The sequence below is a fragment of the Aythya marila genome, assembly GCF_965140915.1.
Source record: "Aythya marila genome assembly, chromosome: 25".
NCBI lineage: Eukaryota > Metazoa > Chordata > Aves > Anseriformes > Anatidae > Aythya > Aythya marila.
In genome coordinates, this window is record NC_139066.1 from 5,486,783 (window position 1) to 5,499,791 (window position 13,009).

At 69.5% G+C, this 13,009-nt stretch overlaps 3 protein-coding genes across 4 annotated transcripts in view; 2 read left to right on the plus strand and 1 right to left on the minus strand.

The window, feature by feature from the left end:
* The first annotated feature begins 211 nt into the window (after positions 1-211).
* On the plus strand, positions 212-936 carry COA3 (cytochrome c oxidase assembly factor 3). Its single transcript, XM_082779109.1, has 2 exons — positions 212-436; positions 550-936. Exons 1-2 carry the CDS (start codon positions 235-237, stop codon positions 660-662), a joined length of 315 nt encoding a protein of 104 aa, XP_082635235.1. The 5' UTR covers positions 212-234; the 3' UTR covers positions 663-936.
* A 107-nt stretch (positions 937-1,043) lies between these two features.
* WNK4 (WNK lysine deficient protein kinase 4) lies at positions 1,044-12,539 on the minus strand. 2 transcript variants are annotated; one of them, XM_082779100.1, is made up of 20 exons: positions 11,840-12,539; positions 7,367-7,539; positions 6,854-7,074; positions 6,593-6,750; positions 6,132-6,220; positions 5,799-6,018; positions 5,387-5,711; positions 5,136-5,266; positions 4,980-5,047; positions 4,759-4,900; positions 4,562-4,678; positions 4,310-4,465; positions 3,979-4,039; positions 3,694-3,846; positions 3,053-3,603; positions 2,823-2,919; positions 2,285-2,714; positions 1,954-2,156; positions 1,747-1,844; positions 1,044-1,653 (listed from the first exon to the last, which is right to left on the minus strand). In XM_082779100.1, exons 1-20 carry the CDS (start codon positions 12,287-12,289, stop codon positions 1,636-1,638), a joined length of 3,861 nt encoding a protein of 1,286 aa, XP_082635226.1. In that variant the 5' UTR covers positions 12,290-12,539; the 3' UTR covers positions 1,044-1,635. The 2 variants fall into 2 exon arrangements, with proteins under 2 accessions (XP_082635226.1, XP_082635227.1); XM_082779101.1 differs by having other exon boundaries at positions 1,044-1,656.
* EZH1 (enhancer of zeste 1 polycomb repressive complex 2 subunit) overlaps positions 10,626-13,009 on the plus strand; it is a 30,923-nt gene continuing 28,539 nt past the window's right edge. The window contains exon 1 of the mRNA XM_082779104.1: positions 10,626-11,621. The gene's annotated coding sequence lies outside the window, so the exon portion shown is untranslated. The remainder of the gene's footprint in view (positions 11,622-13,009) is intronic.

Sequence of the window (13,009 nt, forward strand, 5' to 3'; positions counted from 1 at the left end):
GCCCTCAGGACCCCACCTCAGCGCCCGCCCTCCCCGCCCAGCCCCTGCCAATCACCGCCGCTTCCACCAATCACCTCGCGCCTCTCCCTCCCTCCTCCAGCCGCGTGCCGCGCCGCAGCCAATCACTCGACGCCTCCCCTCAGCGAGCCGCCCGCTCTGGTCCCTCCCCTCCCTTCCCATTGGCTCCCGCTCCCCCGCGGCGGCGGCAGAGGCGGAAAGCGGCGGCGGGGCAAGATGGCGGCGCCCAGGGAGGCGGGCGGGGAGGCGGCGGTGGCGCAGCGCATCGACCCCGCGCGGGAGCCGGGGCTGAGCCCGGAGCAGCGCCGCTTCATGGCGCAGGTGGAGCTCGCCCAGCGCCAGCGAGCCTTACAGAAGCGGCTCCGAGGCCGCAACGTGCTGCTGGCGCTGGGCATCGGCGCCGTGACGGCGGGGATCTGTATCCTGCAGGGCCGGGAGGGGCCCGGGAGGGAACCGGGAGGGGGTTGGGGGTAGGGGGTAGGGGGGGGGGGGTCCCGGTGCCCTCCCGGTGCTCTCCTTAACGCCCCGCAGACGGCTACACCTTCTACTCGGTGTCCCAGGAGCGCTTCCTGGACGAGCTGGAGCTGGAGGCGGAGGCGGCGCGGGCCCGGGCCTCGCAACGGGAGCGGAGCGCGGCCACCTGAGGGCGGCCCGGCCCCGGAGCACGGCGTGAGGCGGCGGGGGGAGCGGCCCCGGGCCGGCCACGGAGCGGCCCGGTGGGCCCAGCGCGGCCTGAGGGGTCCCGGCGGTTCCCCTGAGGTTCCCCTGCGGGCAGGGTGCTGCCCCCCCCCCCCCCCATCTCCCCCCCGTGTCCCACCGGGAACGGGAATGGGAACGGGACCGGGCGGGGGGCGCGCTCTGGGTTGGGCAGGGGGCTCTGCCGCCCGGCCCTAATGTAATAAACGCCTCGTGACTGGAGCCTGCCTCGGTGCCTGCCGTTAAATCAGCCGGGATCCAGCTTGGGGGCACACACCCGGCCGGCTGCTGAGGTGATTTTCTCAAAAAGCTGAAAAGTTGCACCTTTCCCTTCTTATTTGTACCCGTTTTACTCAGTTTGTGCTCTTCTCAGCAGCCAGCTCCTCCACAGACACAGCCAGAGCCGCTTTGTGTTCGATCCGTATTTATGAAACGCTTCCCAGACGTGGGTTTGTAACAAAATTCACCCGCAGCCCGCCCCCCTCAGCCCCCAGTTCCATCATTTTTCGGGCACGGCCCCGCGCTGATTTGGGGCTCGGAGCAGCCGAGGAGGGGAAGGCGCCGCTTTGTGCCGCGGGGACGAGGCTGGAGGACGGCGAGGTGGAGTAAGGCAGAGGACACGGTGCAACGGGGGCACGGAGCAGGCTGGGTTCTGCTCGGGGAGCCAGGACGAGGCGCGGGGCTGCGAGGGGTGCCAGCGCCCTGCTCCCTCCCGCAGCTGGAGCGCAGCAGAGAAGGGACAGGAGCAGACGGGGACACATAGGGATGAGCGGAGTGCTGCCAGCCCAGCCCTGGCAGGGTGCAGAAGGGTTGGGGCTGGCCCTCCCCAAGGCAGAGACCCCGCTGGCTGCTCCCCAGGAGGCGTGGGGGGCTCCCACCCCCTGCGGGGCAGCAGGCACTTGGTTGAGGTAGTTCACGAAGTCACTCCCGGCCGGCTGCCTACTGCGGGAGAGAGGTGTCAGTGAGCTGGGGGGGCGCTGGGAGCGCTTCAGGGAGGGTTACGGGCAGCAGGATCAGGCCCCCGCCCCTTACCATGCGGCCAAAATCATCCGCAAAGGTCACCCCCTTGCTCACGCGCTGCTCCTGGGAGCCGGTGCTGCTGCCGCTCAGCGAGTTTCGCCGCATGATCCCTGCGGGGACGGACGGGCCCTGAGCTGGGGGCACCGAGCTGCGCCCCAGGGGGGCTCAAAACTCTCCCAATTCCCTGCGAGGAGCCACGGAGAGCTCCGGGGTTTGTACCTTGGGGCTGCGCCAGCTCGAGGCGCTGCAGGCTGTTGCGGCGGGAGGGGTTGAAGCTGCCCTTGGAGAGGCGGCGCTGGCGGCTGGAGAGCATGGCGGCGGGGGAGACGATGCCCAGCGGGGGCTGCTTCCCCATCCGCAGGTACAGCTCCTCGATCTCCTTCTTCTGGCTGCTCTGCAGCAGCTGCACTTCAGCCAGGTGCCTTGGGAGAGAAGCAGGGAGGGGAGCTGAGCTTGGAAAACCCCCCAGCCCCCCCAATCCTGGGGACAGGGGAACCCTCTTGGGGTGCAGCACCCCACACAGAGCCCCCCGGCCCAAGGGGCTGCTCACTTCTGGCGCAGGCTCTGCAGCTCCTCCCAGATCTCCTCGTCCTCGCTCTCGGTGTCGTCGCTGCTGACGTAGGACAGGCTGCGGGAGTAGCTCAGCCACACCTGGCTCAGCACCGCCTGCGGGGCACCCTCAGCGCCCTCCTCCCCGGCGCCCTCCCGCTCGCTCTCGGCCGCCGCCGCCGCCACCGTGCCCTCCCCGGGCAGCGCCTCCTCCACCTCGGGGTCCTGCACCGCTGCCTCTGACTCCGAGGAGCTGCTGCTGCTGCTGCTGCTGCTCCCCGTGCCGGGGGCGGCGGGCAGGGGGGAGCCGCTCGCCACCAGCTCGGTGCCGCGCTCCTCGCCCTCGCCGCTGCCCGGTGCCGGCGAGGCGACGACCGCTGGCTCCTTGGACGGCGTCACCTGGAAGCGGCCCAGGATCTGCGGCTTGGCTTCTGCCGGGGGGGGGAAGCAGCAGGGCCTGGGGGTGAGCTGGGAGGTCGGGGGGGGGGGCGCGGCGTCACCCCCTCCTCGGGGTGGGCACGGCCCCTTCCCCGCCTCACCTTCGTTGATGGGCGACAGCCGCGCCTTGGGCACGCCGGGCGGCAGCGACTCGGCGACGATGAGCGGGTGGCTGGGCTTGGGGGGGCCGAGCGGCACCTGCAGGCACCCCAAAACCATCACGGCCCTTGCGACCCGCTGCCCGTTCACCCCCCTGGTGTCCCTAGGGCCAAGAGGGCTCCGCGTCCCAACCCTAAAAGCCCCCCCGGAGCCCTCCCCGCCCCGCACTCACCCCGCTGCCCTCCAGGCTCCCCGGCGTGGACGTGCTCGGTGGCGGCGGTGCAGGGGGGCTCCCCGCGGCCTCACCCCCCGGCGGTGCTGGAGGAGAGAAGGGCACAGCACCCCCCGCAGCGGGGACAGCGGCCCCCAGCGCCCCGCCGTGAGCCGGGGGGGGCTTGGCCATGCTGGCGGGGTCGGGGTAGACGAAACGAGGGGGTCCCAGGACGAGGTTTTGAGGCCGAGGCAGCAGCGGGGGGTAGAGGTGGCCCCCCGAGGTGGCGATGGAGGAGACGGCGGGCAGCAGCGTGTGGGCCACGCTCATCACCGCCAGGGAGAAGACGTTGGCCAGGGACAGGAGCGGGGTGGTCGGGGACCAGGGTCCGCTGGTCACGGGGGGGCTCACGGGGCTGCTGGGGACGGGGGACGAGGGGAGGGTGGGAGGGAGGGCAAGGGGAACGGGGGGAGCCCCCCCCGGGGTGCTCGGGGAGGGGGGTTGGGGGAAGAGCGGCGCTGCCGTCGGCCAGGAGGGAGCCGTGGAGAGCAGGGGCCAGGTCTGCACCGAGCCTGCGGGGGGGAGAGAAATGGAAAAAGGGGGCGTCAGCGCATGGGATGGACGGACGGAGGGATGGAGGGACGGACGGACGGACGGAATACCTGCAGGGGAGCCCGGCAGCACCGGCGGCTGCCCTCGGGTTTGGGGTGCCGGCGGCTCGGCGGGGCTGGAGAGGTCGTTCTCCGACAGGGAGCTGCTCAGCGCCGGCAGCACCGGGGACTGCAGCGAGAGGCTGGGGCTGGTGCAGCCCAGGTCTGCGGCACAAGGGGGAGAGACGCCCGTGGTGCTCAGCCCCGGCACGATGCGGCCCCTTCCCCTCCTGTCGTGTTCCCCCCCCCCATAACCCCGGGACCCCCTCTCAGCTCGGCCGGGGGCGCGGGACGTACCGCTGAGCGAGGAGGAGGAGGAGATGGAGCGCGAGAGCTCCTGCAGCTGCAGCTCTGCCTGCTGAGGAAGGAGACACTGAGCACCAGGACGGGATGGGACGAGCTGAGCCAGACCCCAGCTTGTCCCTAAAACGTCCCCACCGCGAGCAGGGGGCAGCAACCGGTGGCTCTGCCGGGCACGGTGCCCCCACGACCCCGGGGCGCATCCTACACGGAGCTGGAGGGGATCGGTGCCCACACCGCACGTCCCCAGCACCAGGCAGCTCCCCCCCGAGCTGTGCTCGGTGTCCCCAGGGTCCCCAGCAAGGGGGTCCCGGGGCCGGGTACTCACGGGCCGGCTGCTGCCACCCTCTGCCTCGGGGTTTTCGGGCAGCTCGGCGGCGCCGCGCCCGTCCTTGCGCAGCAGGGTCTCCACGCGCTGGATGATGTCCCGGATGCGGTGGATGAAGCCGTCCTGCTCCGACTTGAGGATGAACTCGTTGTGGACCTGGAAATGGGGCGGCAAAGGGGGTGCTCAGTGACCCGCAGCCACCGTCCCCATCACCACCACCCCCACCACCACCACCTGCAGCCCCATCCTCACCATGACGGCGGCGATTTCCTCGGGGTTGTCCCCGTCCAGGTCGAACTTGAACGTCACCATCTTGTTGTTGTAGGTCTGCAGCTGGCACTCCACCACCCGGTCGTTCTTGTCGGAGATCTGCGGGCGGCAGGACGACGAGCTCAGCGCCACGGGGAGCGGGGACGCAGCCACCCCAGCAACCCCCCCAAGCAACTCACGTTGGTGATGCGCAGCCTGGACCGGGCTCGGCGCCGCAGCAGCTTCCCCGCTGCCCTCTTGGCCGGCAGCTTGCTGCTCCTCTCGCTGGCCGAGAGCCCCTCGTAGCCGTCGCTCATCCCCGAAGCCACGTCCGAGGCGTAGCTGCGGGAAGCCCCGAGGCGTCACCGTGCCCGTTCCCCTCCGCCGCCCCCTCTCCCCAACCCCACAGCTCGGGGCTCACCTGTCCACGGGGGAGGAGAAGCCGCTGGCGGGCGGCAGGCGCTCGGTGGGCAGCTGCACCGCGATGCTCTGCGGGGACACGAGGCTGTGAGCCGGGGCTGCTGCTGCTGCTGCCACCGTGATTCCCCCCCCGATCTCCCCAAAAGGGGGGACTCACCGTGGGGAAGCAGCGCACGGGGCGGGCGGGCGGCGGGCTGGTGGGGGTCCCCGCCGAGGCGCTGCGATGGGAGAGGTCCGGGGAGTCGAGGAAGCCGGAGGAGCTCAGGTAGCCGTCCGTTTCGCAGTCGGCTGGGGGCAAGCACGAGTTGAGCGAGCGCGGCCAGAAACGGGGCCCCCTCGGCTCTTAATCCCCTCCCTGGGAAATATATTTGGGGTGGGACGCGCGCTCGCCCCCCCTTGCCTACGTACAGGTGGCCGAGGAGTAGCTGGTGTGCCGGTACACGAAGTGCTGGTCGGCCTCGGGCTCCTCGGGCTCCGGTGGGAAGGCGTTGCCGAAAACGGAGTCCCCAGAGCCGGGAGTGGCCGGGGCGGGCGTGGGGACACCCGATGGCAACGGGGACTTGAAATCCTCCAGCAGCTGCAGGACGCCGGGCCCCTGGCCCAGCTCGGCCGGCGGCACCGCGTCCCGCGCCCGCTTCAGCTTCTCCCTCTTGCGCTTGATGGCGACCACGCGGTCCCGCACGGCTTTGGCCACCAGCTTGTAATCGGCCTCGCAGACGAAACCCAAAATCACCTGTGCGGGAGCAGGGCTCGTAGTGGTCCTCGGGGAGCCCCCCGGCACCCCGTCGTCCCCCCAAAACCTGCACCCCGCAGCACCCACCATCTCCTGGGCCACCTCCTCGGCCACGTCCTTGTAGAGCTCGAAGAGGAACTCGATGGCGTTGTTGTCCTTGTACTTGCCGTGCAGCTTCTTGGTGTCGTCCATGCGCAGCCAGAGCTTCAGGCCGGACTTGACGCCGTCGTCCTCCTCGGCCAGCTCCACGTGCACGCCCGTGTCCTCCTGGAAGAAGGAGTGCTCCAGCAGGTCCTGGATGGTGTACCTGGAGGAAAAAAGGGTGCTCAGCGCCGGGACGCGGCCGCTCGCTGTGCACGGGGGGCACCCATGGGTGCAGGCACCCAGGGCAGGGCTCTGCGGCCCCGGCTCCTCTCCCACCTCTCGTCCTTGTCCATGCGGATGCAGCCCTCGATGATCTCCTTCAGCTCGGGCACCTTCACCTTGTAGAAGCTGCTGGGCTTCAGCCCCTGGGGGGGGCAGGCAGCACCCGTCAGCCTCCACCGGGGCTCGAGCAGGTTTGTGGGGGCCCCAACAGACAGGACATTGCCCGGGGGGGGGGGCCAGACACCGTTCAGCAGCCGGATCCAGGCCCCCGGGGGGCTTTGGGCTCCCACCCCAGCAGGTAGGAGCCGGCTGAGTCCAGCTAAAGGCGACCCCGGTGCCCGTTCCACCCCATTAATGCTCCGGCGGCACGGGGCGAGGCAGGCGGGTGCCGAGCCCCCTCTCACCTCCCCACCTAATTTTAGCTTCTTGCACAACCTGCCAAGCCGCGGGGAGCGGCGACGTCCCACTGCCCCCATCCCATCGCCGTCTCACACCCCCCCTCCCCCGGCGCTCACCGAGGTGACCTTGCGGTAGATCTGGGCGGCGTTCTGGCACTCCGAGTAGGGGTACTCCGAGGTGGCCATCTCCAGCATGCACATCCCGAAGGCGTACACGTCCACCGCCTCGTCGTACTTCTCCTCGTACATCTCCGGGGCCATGAATTCGGGGGTGCCTGGGGGGCACCGCGGGGCTCAGCGTCGCCTTCGGGGGGCCGCCCGGTGCCACCCGCGAGCCCCCCAAATTCCCCCGCGGGGTTGCCCCCCCCGTGCCCCCACCTATCACGCTCTTGGCGAAGGAGGCTCGCTTCAGCGTGGCCAGCCCCAGGTCGCCGATCTTGACGGAGCCGGTGGGGCCGGTGATGAAGATGTTGTCGCACTTGAGGTCGCGGTGGATGATGGGGGGCGAGCGGGTGTGCAGGAAATGCAGCCCCTTCAGGATCTGCCGGCTCCAGCGCTGCAGCACTTTCAGCTTCATCTCCTTGAACCGCTTCAGGTAGCTGCGAGGTGGACGCGGGGGCTGGCGTCGGAGCTCCCCCCCCCCTGAAGGCACCAAGCCCAACCCCGGGCCCTTCCTCACCCCGAAGCCGCCCTGTGCCCACCCCCGGGCTGCAAAGGGGACGTCAGACCCGGGGTGTCAGTTGGTGGGGAGAGGCCAGCGCTGCCCTGTGACCCCCCCAGACCCCCACCCAGCCCCGTAGCGTCCTGTCCCCTTCACCGAGAGCCCGTGAGGTGGGTGAGGACCATCCCCTCGCCTCCCCTTCCCCTCCCCTGTGCTCCCCCCCGGCTCACGTTTTGAGGGTGCCGGAGGTCATGAGCTCCGTGACCAGCACGATGCAGATCTGGCCCTTGACGGATGACTTCCAGGAGTCGTAGAAGCGAACGATGTTGGGGTGCTGCAGCCCCTTCAGCATCTCCACCTCCTCGCTGAAGCGCTGCCGCTCCGTCTTCGACAGCTTGCGCGTCTGCCGGGAGCGAGGAATGGGCAGGGTTGGGGGGGACAGGACACGGGGTTTGGGGCCGGTCCCCGAGCTCAGCCCACCCCGATCCCCACATCCCAGCCACGCTCGTGGCTCCTCCAGGACCTGGTTTTGGGGCAGCGATGGCTGAAATCCCCACACCACGACGCCCGCCTGCCTTCCTGCCCCATGCTGGGACTGCCCGGCCCTGTCATCGATGCCCTCGGCTCCCGCACGGTGCCCCCCACCAAAACGAGCACCGCCAGCCCACCGAGGTGCCCCGTGCAGCCCCGATGCCCTCAGCACCCTCCGTGTCCCCCCCCCATGGATGGCTCCTGCCCCCCGGCGAGGCACCGGGCACCTCGGTGGCAGGGAGCCGGCCCGGCCTCAATGAGGCCTTTGTTGGGGAAGGCAGGCGTGGGAGGCTCCAGCCCAGGTTTTTCCATGTTCCTCCTGCTCGAGTTCATTAAAGTGGAAACCCAAGCTGAGCGCTGACACAGGCACCGAGCGGGGCCAGGGCCGCAAGGCGCAGACCCCAAAACCCCAGGAATTGAGGGGGGCGCAGGAGGAGCAGGACCCAGCGACACCGCGGGGGGAAGGGGCAGAGCTGTGCCCAGCTGCCACGACCCCAAATCAGCCCGGATCCCAAAGGGGCCGGGTGGGCACGGAGCCCGGGGACCCCCCTGAGGGCACCGGGACGCCGCGGCCCCGTGTGTGGCTCCGTGGCTGGCAGCCGCCGTCCCTCGGCCCCGGCAGCTTTCGTAATATTTTTGTTGCATCACAACCGGCCCCGTGGCCGGGCTGGAGCCGCTCCATAATCCCCTCTCTCCTTTAACGCACGCTTTGAGACCCGGAGGAGAATTTGAGCCCTGCTGCAGGGGATGAATGGGACCTTTCATAGCCAGGGAGGAAAACAGCGCCCAAAATCACCCCTCGGTGCCCAAACGCATGCCCCGGGCCCCCTCTGGCCCTCGGCTGCCCCCAGGGAGCTGTGAGGAGCTCGGGGGGCTCGGGGTGAGGGTGTGGGGCAATGGGCTCAGGGTACCAACAGGGCTGGAGGGCAGTCACAGCATCTCCCCCAGCCCCAGCGATGGGCGGCACAGAATTTGGCCCCCCAAGGGGGATTCGAGCGAGGCTGAGGGGAGCCAAGCTCCTTCCCCAAACCCTCGGAGCTGCTGGGTTCGGTCCCGGCACCGCTCCTCCTGCAAACCCCAAAGCAGGAGCTGAGCATCCCCGGGGCTCTGCCCCAGCACCACGGGGCGGCACGCGACCAGGGCTGCCAGCAGAGCTGCCAGGACGCGGTGTCCTTTCCTGCCAGCCACCTCCCGCGGAGGAAGAGGAGGGTGCCAGGGAGGGGGAGGAATTGTCCCAGCCCCATCCCGCTGAGCCAGGAGCTGGCTGCCGGGGAGCCCGGCAGGGCCAAGTGCAGGAGCTGGGGCCAGCGGCGGAGGGGAGGGATGGAGCAGGAGGCTCGGCGAGGAAACGTCGGAGCTGGAGCAAAGCCTGCGGCCACAACCCCCCCTGCACCACGCTGCCCGGGAGTGGAGGCCCTGCAACGTCCCCCTCTTGTGTCCCAGGGACAGACCCCGTGGGGCAAAGCCGCGATTTGCACCCAAAAAGGGGGCACCCAGGCACCGAGGGGACGTTTCCAGAGGAGCTGGGGCAGCACCCAGAGGCCTCCCCTCTGGACACGGCCCCGGCACCTCTGGCCATGAGGGGGCCCCAAGGGCATCCCCCCCCCTCCTTGCCCACACACAGGCAGCCACTCCGTTCCCAAACCCTCTCCAAGCAGGCCCCGCTCTCCTTTCCCTGCCCAACATCAGCACCGGAGCTCTTTTGGGGGCACCTGCCCCTTTGGGGTGCTCTCACCCCGCTCCACGGGGCTGCAGGGGGGCACACACCGAGGGGTCCCCCCCCAGGAAAACCACCGGCAGGCAGCGTATTTACAGCTCGATCCCACTCCGGGCCTCTGGTTTCCTCCCTGCTCCCTCCTTCCCCCCCCAACCCTCGGCACCTATCAACAGAAATAGCCTCCAGCCTAAAGCTGGAAAGCACAAACAGGGCACGGCGGGGCTGCGGGAGGCAGACACAGACGGCTCCGTTCAGGGCCGGGGGGCAGCGGGGACGGGGAGGTCCCCAGGGGGGGGCCCACAGGAAGGCAGGGGACAGGCAAAAGCGGTGCCCCCGAATCACCTGGCACCGCGGCGGGGCCAGGAAGGCACCGAGAGGGGGGGGATTTGGGGTTGGGAGGCATCACAACAGCCGGACAAGGCTCTCGGGACCGGAACTGCAGGTCAGGGTTGAGGTTGGGAATTCATTTAGATTTTAAAGGCAATAAAAGGAGAGCTGTGAAAGACGTGGGACAAAGCTATTTTTAAAAGGGCAGAACCACAACCATTTTTATTTGCGGTTCCAAATCCTGCACTCGTGTCACAGTGTCTGATTCTTTGCACCATTGCTGAGAAAAGAAAAAATAAATAAATAAAAACAACTTTGAAAAGTCTGCTTATGCGCTCCCAGCCCCTCACGGGACGTGGATTTGGGGACAAGAGACACTGGATAAAGAACAGGACGGAGGTGGGGGGGGGTTGTGCTGCTTCTAGGCTGCCTTTGCTCCACCTGGAGGCACCCCCAGGAGCCCCCCCGGCACGGACACCTGCACGGGGTGCCCATCAGCACAGGGTGCCAAGCAGAGCTCCTGCTGCAGCACCCATCCCAGCCCCCAGATGGGTGCTGGGGATCACGATCCGGTCCCCGTGGACACCACAGAGTAGGGACATGGGGATGTGCAAGGCAACGCAGCCCCGGCACGGGACCAAACGGGCGCACGGGAGCCAAGCTGTGCCGTCAGCTCCAGCAGGACGGCTGCGAGCGCAGCGGGGTCGGGGCACCCAGGGGACACAGAGGCAGCCAGGTGGGATGCCCCAGCTCGGCTGAATCACCCGGAGAAAGCTCCGTGCCAGCAGCAAGCTGGTGCTCCCGGTGCCACACGGAGGGACGGGAGGCACGAAGGGAAGCTCAGGAGCATTCGGAGGGAGAATTGGGCGAAGCGAGGGTGGGACCGCGGCGTGCCCTCAGCTGAAGGGGTTGCGCAACCCCACAGAGGCCGGCTGGAGCCCAAGCCCTCACCTTCCTCGCCAACAGGCCCCGCTTGGCCCTCCAAAACTCATTCACCGTTATCTGAGGATCTCTTCGCGCGTTACTGGGCCGCAGCCACCCGAGAGGCGCAGCCCGCGCGGCGGCACCGGGGCTCCAGGAGCAAGACAACAAACTCGCAGGGCACGGTTTTTTTTTCTGCGCAAACAAGGACTTGGACCTTCCACCTGCAGCAGGCACCCCAGGGTGGCTGGGAGTCCGTCGGAGACTTTGGACTTCACCAAAGCCCATCCCCAGGGGCTGCGAGGAGGCAGGAGGAGCCCCGCAGCCGGGCTCTCCCCCCGCAGCCTCCCCTCGGCGCCCAGGATCTCGCCCTTTAAAAGCGAGGAGGGGAGAAGGCGACGCGGGAGCCAACACCTCTGCCCCTGCCCTCGGCTTCCCAGCGTCCGCATGAGCGGGATGGTGAAGGGAGAGGAGGGAGAGGAGGTGAGGAAGCTGCTTTGGGAAAGCCACAGGTACCAGGCTGCTAACAGAGGGCCCCTGGCAGCGCCGCAGGAGCCACCGCAGGTGCCCACGGGCACTGCTGCAGCCAAGGGCAAGTGGCTGGCACGCAGCAAGGACGCGCCGTACCCTGAGCCTCACCGCAGCACGTGGCCCTAAGCACGCCGAGGGCTATCGCAGCGAGCCTCTGGGCCAGCTCCAGCACGGGCACGTGCGTGGAGGGAGCACAGGAGAGGGCCCCCCTGCCCCGTCTGCCCTTCCAAAGGGTGAGCTGTGAACTAGCAGGCACCCGAATCGCAGCAGGGTGCTCAGCTCTGCAGCACAGCCCGGAGCTGGGTGTCATTCCCTCCCCCGGAGCAGGAGCTGGCACCAGGGGTGCTGACACCCCACGAGTGCTTTGTAGCATGGGGAGTGCCGAGGTGAAGGGAAAGCAGCGTGCAAGCAGCAGGAGGGCCGGTGAGCACGGAGCCTGAGCCCTGCACAGCACCGAGGTTGGCACGTGGGGGGGGGCAGCACCCAGCCCTGCTGCTGCAGCCCGGCGGGTGAAGGGTGCTGGGGTGGGCTGGGGGGGCACGGGAGGTCCTGGCTGAGCCCCCTACCCACGTTCTGCACCGTGCCGTGCTGAGCCATGCCGTGTCATGCAGTGCCATGCCATGTCATGCCGTGCCATGCCGTGCCGTGCCACAGGTGCGCAGCCCCCTCCCCGTACCTGCAGCTCGCACCACGCCACCTCCACGGTGGTCTCGGTGTCCAGCCCCTTGTAGACGGTTTTGAAGGAGCCCCGGCCGATCTCGATGTCGAACTTGAGGAACCGGCCGTCGGGGGACGTGGCCACGGCGCGCGTCTCCACCTCCTCGCTCTCCGTCTCCTCCGGTTCCCGGGGCCCGGCGGCTCCCGGGGGAGGCGGCGGCGGCGGCGGAGACCCCCCGGCGGGTGGGGGGTATCCCAGCAGCTCCAGCTCCACCGAGCTCCGCCGGTTGAAGCGGGACGAGGCGCGGCGGGGGTCGCGCCCCGACGGCCGCCGGCCGCGGTTACGGTGCGGAGCTCGCCCGGGGGGCCCCGGTTCCGCCGCGGAGCCGCCGCCGCCGCCTCCCGCCCGCTCCGCTTCGGGCTGGGACATGGCCCCGGTGGCGGTGGGCTCGGGTTCAGCCGCCGGCATCGGTCCCGGCTCGGTTCGCTTCGCTTCGGTTTGGCCCCGGCCGCTCCCGCAGCTCCGCTCCCGGTGCCGCCGCCCCGCAGCCAGGAGCGGTCCCCGAGCACCCGGCCCGGGCCCCGGCACCGGCCCCGGCCCCGGAGCGGCCCCGCCCGGTAGCACCGGCCCCGCCCCGGCCCGACCCCGCCTCCGGGCGGCCGCCGCCCCCCTCGTGTGCGCTGCGCCGGTGGCAGCGGCACCGGGAACCGGGGTGGGCACCGGGAAAGGCATTGGGGAGGGCATGGGGGAGAGCACCGGGATGGGGACGGCACCGGGGTGGGCACCAGTACCGGGAAAGGCACTGGGGAGAGCACCATGATGGGCACCGGTACTGGGAAAGGCACTGGAGCAAGCACTGGGATGGGCACGGCACTGGGATGGGAACTGGGGAGAGCACCGGGATGGGGATGGCACCGGAATGGGGATGGCACTGGGATGGGCATGGCACCAGGATGGGCACTGGTACCGGGAAAGGCCCTGGAGAGAGCACCGGGATAGGCACCGGTACCGGGAAAGGCACCGGGTCAAGCACCACTATGGGCACCAGCACCAGGACAGGCACCGGGCATGGGGACGGAGGCTAAACCAAGCTGCAGGGACACGCTCCTCTTAAATGTTCACTCGGAGCTCTGCACGGGAGGTCTCCCAGCCCCGTGTTTGCCAGGGGCCACGGCTCCCCCCCAGCTG